This window comes from Cibotium barometz, chromosome 10 (genome assembly GCF_041138505.1).
Source record: "Cibotium barometz isolate CiBa-2024 chromosome 10, ASM4113850v1, whole genome shotgun sequence".
NCBI classification, from domain to species: domain Eukaryota; kingdom Viridiplantae; phylum Streptophyta; class Polypodiopsida; order Cyatheales; family Cibotiaceae; genus Cibotium; species Cibotium barometz.
The window spans coordinates 61101723-61107984 of NC_141055.1; the positions used below are offsets into that span (position 1 = coordinate 61101723).

General features: G+C 42.6%; 1 protein-coding gene across 2 annotated transcripts in view; it reads left to right on the forward strand.

Annotated features, from left to right (window-relative positions):
- LOC147635132 (diacylglycerol kinase 1-like) overlaps window positions 1-3545 on the forward strand; it is a 91639-nt gene extending 88094 nt beyond the window's left edge. For both annotated transcript variants that reach the window (XM_086804426.1, XM_086804427.1), the window contains one exon: window positions 2871-3545. In XM_086804426.1, coding sequence (XP_086660552.1) covers window positions 2871-3224 — 354 coding nt within the window. In that variant the 3' untranslated portion in view covers window positions 3225-3545. The remainder of the gene's footprint in view (window positions 1-2870) is intronic.
- Window positions 3546-6262: the final 2717 nt, after the last annotated feature.

The following is a 6262-nucleotide window of genomic DNA, read 5'->3' on the forward strand; positions in this document are numbered from 1 at the left end:
AGGTATAGGTGGCTGCTGTGGGGCGTGGTATAGGCCCTCTGCATATGTGTGCCATGTCTGTGGGTCTGCAATGGGTGTCTGTGTCCGGGGCTCTCTGAAGTGCCGCCATGAGATAGGGCTATCTCTACTCATATATATATATATATATATATGAGTAGAGATAATATATTCTTCTTCTTCTTCTTCTTCTTCTTCTCTCTCTCTCTCTCTCTCTCTCTCTCTATATATATATATATATATATATATATATATATATATATATATATATATAGAGAGAGAGAGAGAGAGAGAGAGAGAGAGAGAGAGAGAGAGAGAGAAGAAGAAGAAGAAGAAGAAGAAGAAGATATTATCGTCCTCGGGAGGCCGAAAAACGGCCCATGGGACCCCCACGAAGTAAGTACAAAAGCTGTAAACAAAGCCTCCTCCTTTCATGGGAGGGAAAAAAAAAAAAGACTAGTGTGTGGCCATCTTACAAGGTAGTCACGGTGCTTGAGAATTTTGATGAAGTATATGCCAAGGGCAGCAAGTTGGCCATGCGAGAGCAAATTCACTAAGTCGGTGTATCCTTCTAGAGTGGTGTTGAAATCTCTCCTTATGTGCTGATATTGTGGGCATGTTAAAAGAACATGCTCCTCTGTCTCCACTGCTCCCAGACTACATAGCCAGCATAATCTTTTCTCTCTCGAGACACCGCTCCATTCTCCTCTCTCAATCTCGAGAGTGTGTGACCGGGTGCGGATGAGCGCAAGACCTCGCCTGGCATTAGCAGGAATGGGTGTGCTTATGTATTTCTGAGCATTATCTTCTTCTTGTGAGTATGTGACCCAGTGGTTTGGATTAATGTGCGAACAGTAGTATTCATATTTAGCCCTTTTTTCTGTTGATTGCCATTGGCAATGTAGTGCTTCCAATAATGCTTGGTGGAATGCTATCTCGTCTACTTTGTCTGGCGATGTATCTAGGTACGAGGCTACACCCCATCTTTGGAGAGAGAGAGAGAGAGAGAGAGAGAGAGAGAGAGAGAGAGAGAAATGAAATGAAATGTTATATTAATGTCTTCAAAAGGCCATAATGACCTATGAGACCAAAAAGTTACATCATGGTGGATCTGATACAATGTCTGGATAAAAAACCAGAAAATGAAAAATAAAGATGATACTACTGGCACCTAGAAAATGAAATTGGAACTGGAAGGTAAACAGAAACCCTTATAGGGTGTGAATATAGTGAGGGGGGGGCTACGCTATGGAGGTGAGTGGAGTATAGTGAGGGGATACAATATCATGTGGGACGGGGGGGTACACTATGGAGGTGCCTCCATCTCATAATATGTGCCGCATCGGACGCTAGCGGATCTCCTCAATATCCTCTGTGGTCAGCACCCTTACTGGGTGTCCCGCATGTCTCGCAAGAATAATCCGAATCCGCCGCTGCAACCTCCGTCTATGTTGGGATGCCCTCCTCCGTAGTCGTGGGCGTCTGGACCACCCAAGCTCAGTCGCACGATCAATCAGTGTACCGCTGGTGTGGGCAGTATCCATGTCCTGCTCTGCTGCTATGGTCCATCTGGCGCAGTGATGGCAAGATTAAAGAAGTCTGTAATGTGCCTCTGAGTCTGGCTCTCTGTGCGCCTAAGCAGGCATCCATGTCCTCCTAATGTCCAGCTGAACTAAATCCTGACGGATGAGTCTGGTAATCTGTGTCCGTGTGAGTGAGAGAGGGTGCCTCCAGAGAATACTGGAAGGGAGGTAATCTGTTCATGCTAAAACCATGTGCCTGGAACCAAGATGTCATCTGTCCATACCAACAAGCCGTGTCTCCCTGTAAAGCTAACTGTCGGGAGGACTCAACTGATCTCGTAAGAGCCTCAATCACCAGAGGTGCAGCCGCCAGCTCTGCTCGAATAATCTCATGAGAGAGAGAGATAGAAATGAAATGTTATATTAACGTTTGCAAAAGGTCAAAATTGGCCTATGAGACAAACAAGTAGTACAATGATGTTCCTCCAGTCATCGAGAGAGAGAGAGAGAGAGAGAGAGAGAGAGAGAGAGAGAGAAAGTTATATTAAACGTCTTCAAAAGACCTAGTGGGTCTATGAGACCAAAAGTGATACAATAGTGTCCATGTAATTTCATCATGGTTTAAAAGAAAACAAAGACTAGAGCTATGAGCTGAGAATGTCAAATCCGAGCCATATGATACAAAGTGGGACCATCATCATACAACCTCTGGAGCTAACACCCCCTACCGGGGAGGGGGCCGTAAAAGAAATCAAGCATGGGTTTAGCCTGTAAAAGGCTCTTCTTTGCCTCTCCAAGATCTCCTCAAGCTGGGGCTGATGTCTGTGTTGCTGGTGAGGTCTAGGGAGTCTGGGGCGTCGGGCTCGCTGTAGTGTCATGGCCCGGTCTAGAGTCACGCCAGAGTGGGGTTTGGCAGGGGGTCGGGCACTCAAGAATGTGTGCACTGTGGCTCGATGAGGCTGTGGGTTATGTCATCCATAGCTGGTGGGGCATCCTCTCGTGGTCATCCGTGTATATATATATATATATATATATATATATAGAGAGAGAGAGAGAGAGAGAGAGAGAGAGAGAGAGAGAGGTGTGCAGGTTTTGAAGTTAGATGAGCTAGCTTGCCTATTAAAATCAAGCCATATGAAAGAGGCAACTCTTGGATGTTAGATGAGGATTATAAGAGGCTCATCCACTAATTGATACTAACAGCTTCACATGTTAGGAAAACACAGCAGTTTTTGGTTTAGGATTATGCTTAACATGGACTTCAAATCTCATGCTATTATTATGCCCAATTCAACCATTAACATTTTTTTTTCTTTCCGCTTCCCCCCCCCCCCTCTTTTATTTTCTCAGGCCCATAAAGTCAGGATAGAATTTCATAAAGGTTTTGCAGACAAGACCTACATGCGCATGGATGGAGAGCCTTGGCTACAACCATTACCTGTTGATGACTCCACAACGGTCATCGAAATCACTCACCTAGCACAGGCTGTAATGCTCACAACAAGCCATTGTATTGCAGAGTGTGTTCCCCATGAAGCTGGAAAAGTCAATTCAAGTTCGGATGTGCTCTGTAGCCCTTCTTTTAAAATCGATGAGTCGGTTCCCATAGATGCTTTTGAATCGGATGGCGGGAGCTCTAGCTCGGAGGAGAGTGAGGTAAGAAGAAAGTTTGGTGCAGCGGATACCTTCAAGATAAATTTGTGATGCCCCTACCGGTGCTGCTGATATCATCAAGATGCATTCCTGATACAGCTTTGTCTCTTAAGCAGTTTTTACCTTCAAAATCTTGTAGTTATTGATGTTGACATGGAGTCGTTGAGTAACAGGCCTTGTATGTCTAAAACATGTTTGAAATAGTTGGCTTATGTTGCATTACTGTTAGCAGTGTTCCCCCCACTTAAGTTGTATCTGCATTTGAGTGTATTATGAATGCTAAATGAATCAGTTTTTTGTAAGGTGCCTTGTAAGTTTTTGGGAAAATGTGTAATATTTTCAAATCTAGAATTTTTTGGAAGTGATACAAAATAATCAGGAATTTAAGTGTGCTTACAAATATTAATTGTGTGTGTGTGTGTGTGTGTGTGAGAGAGAGAGAGAGAGAGAGAGAGAGCTATATTAAACGTCTTCAAAAGACCCAGTGGGTCTATGAGACCAAAAGTGATACAATAGTGTCCATGTAATCTCATCATGGTACAAAAAAAAACAAAGACGAGAGCTATAAGCTTGGAATGTGCTATATGATACAAAGTGGGACCATTATCATCATACAACCTATGGAGCTAAGCCCCGGTAGGAGGAGGGGCATGGGGTTAGCCTGTAGAAGGCTCTACCGATCCGCTGGGCATGGGAAGTTGGCTCTGTGCCTCTCCAAGATCTCCTCAAGCTGGGGCTGATGTCTGTGTTGCTGGCGAGGTCGAGGGAGTCTGGGACGTCGGGCTCGCTATAGTGCCGTGGCATGGTCTAGAGTCACACTAGAGGGGGGTCTGGTGGGGGTTTGGGCACTGTAGAATGTGGGTATGCCATCCATGGCTGGTGTGGCGCCCTGTCATGGTCGGAAGAACGGAGTGATTGTTGCCTAGGGCCGGGGTGGATGTCTCCCACGGGGTCTCGATTCCTTAACCAATGAGTCTCGATGGTGATGAAGCTCTAGTAGGAAGAGGCCTAGGCTCCGTTGATCAGGGTAATCCATGATCCTGGATAAGGGTCCAAAACCCTCTCTGAAGAGACATTGGAACCTCCCTCGAATCTCATAATATATGGTGCACCTATATATGAAGTGCTCCTCTGAGTCGACCTCCCGTAGCATAGTGTGCACATCCTCTGCGCGCCGCGTGCTCTCTTTTGTCGCTCTCAATCTCACTTCATGGATATCAAAACCTGTCTTTAAAAATTATTCCATTAATCATTGTCGGTTCTTATATGTTAAAACATGTAACGGTGCTTCAAGATAAATTCATGATGCCCCTACCAGTGCTACTTATATCATCACGGTGCATTCTTGATACAGCTTTGTCTTTTAAGCGGGTTTTACCTTAAAACCTTGTAGTTATTGATGTTGGCATGGAGTTGTTGAGTAGCAGGCCTTGTATGCCTAAAACATATCTGAAATAGTTGGCTTATGGTGCATTATTATTAGCAGTGTCCCCCCCCCCCCCCCCCACTTGAGCAGTTGTATCTGGATTTGTGTGTTACGAATGCTAAATGAGTCTATTCATTATAAGGTTCACTTGTAAGTATTTGGGAAAATGTGTAATATTTTCAAATATAGTGATAAGAAATAATTAGGAATAAAGTTTGCTTACAAGCATTAACAATGTGTGTGAGAGATATTAGTGTCTTGCAAAAGACCCAACAAGTCTATGAGACAAGAAGGTGTACAATGTGTCCATGGAATCTCTCATGGAAAAAAAGATAACAAAAAGAACCAACACTAATCCCTAGGTAAATGTAGATATGTATGGATCATCATCGTCATCCTCATCATGGAGGATCGCCATCCTCATCATCGTGGATATAAAGTGGGTGTAGAGGATACGGGGGTGTGTGTGTGGAGAGGGAGTTATCCATCTATGTGTGGTAGGGGTCCATAAAGGATGTCCAACGTCGGTGAGGTGGTGAGGAGGGTCCCTAGATCTACAGGGCTGAGGAGAAGTTGGGACTTTTACTTCAATAATTGCAAGATCTCTCTCTCTCTCTCTCTCAGTTATTCGAGGAAAAGTGTTCTTTCAAGAGCATGAACTCTCTCTCTCTCTCTCTCTCTCTCTCTCTCTCTCTCTCTCTCTCTCTCTCTCTTCGTGTGCCTGTTTTTTCTGCTCTCATTTTCATTTTATGCATCTCAAAACCTATCTTTAAAAATAATCCCGATAATCATTGTTGGTTCTTATATGTTTAAACATGTAATGGTGTGAATATTTTTTCCATAATTGGATTTTAAAAACCCTATGGCGAGTTGTGCACTTTTGTGGCTTTTCTTCACAAAAATGGTAAAGTTAAGTGCTCTAAGTATAATATCATAAAAAATGCAAAATAATCTGTGTCAAGGGCAACTCAAATGACTCAATCGCTACTATCTACTTATTCTAAGTACACAATGTAAAACTTGTGGGGGAACATGAGCCTTTGACATGGTTGGGTTACATGAGATTCAACACAAGCATAAACCTTGGTCACCCATATTAATCTTGAATGGTTCCCTTGGTATCATTTTAGTTTTACTTTGTAGATGGGTGTAAAGGATGTCATGTATTTTGTGCTATTTCATCTTTTGTAACGTACCAAGTGAAGTCTGTGTATTAACATTGAAAGCTAAAGTGGCTGTTGTGCTCCTCTACAAGTTTTTAGTACTACTCAAGCAATGTACCACTTAACTTCAAAACTCGAGGTGCATGACAAATGATAAAAGTATTCGTAACTTTTGTGTAAGTCATATCATTTTAGAAATCCAATTCAATTACATTAGCAAGTATGTAACATTATCCATCTTGTTTACAATCAAGTGCAATGGACATAAAGGGCCAAAAGAATTTAAAGAACCATGTTTTTGCTATAGTTTTGGATTACTTACATATCATACAATACTGTGATTATTTACAAACCCATACAAAAAAACATCAACTAGTATGTCATTTCCAACCATGCTTACTTTTTAGGTCCTTCATTGTATTCATCTTGATTTTTAACGTATTTCTTTTTTAGGGTATTCATTATTGATATACTAAGCTCTAGTCTTTGACCTTCCATTT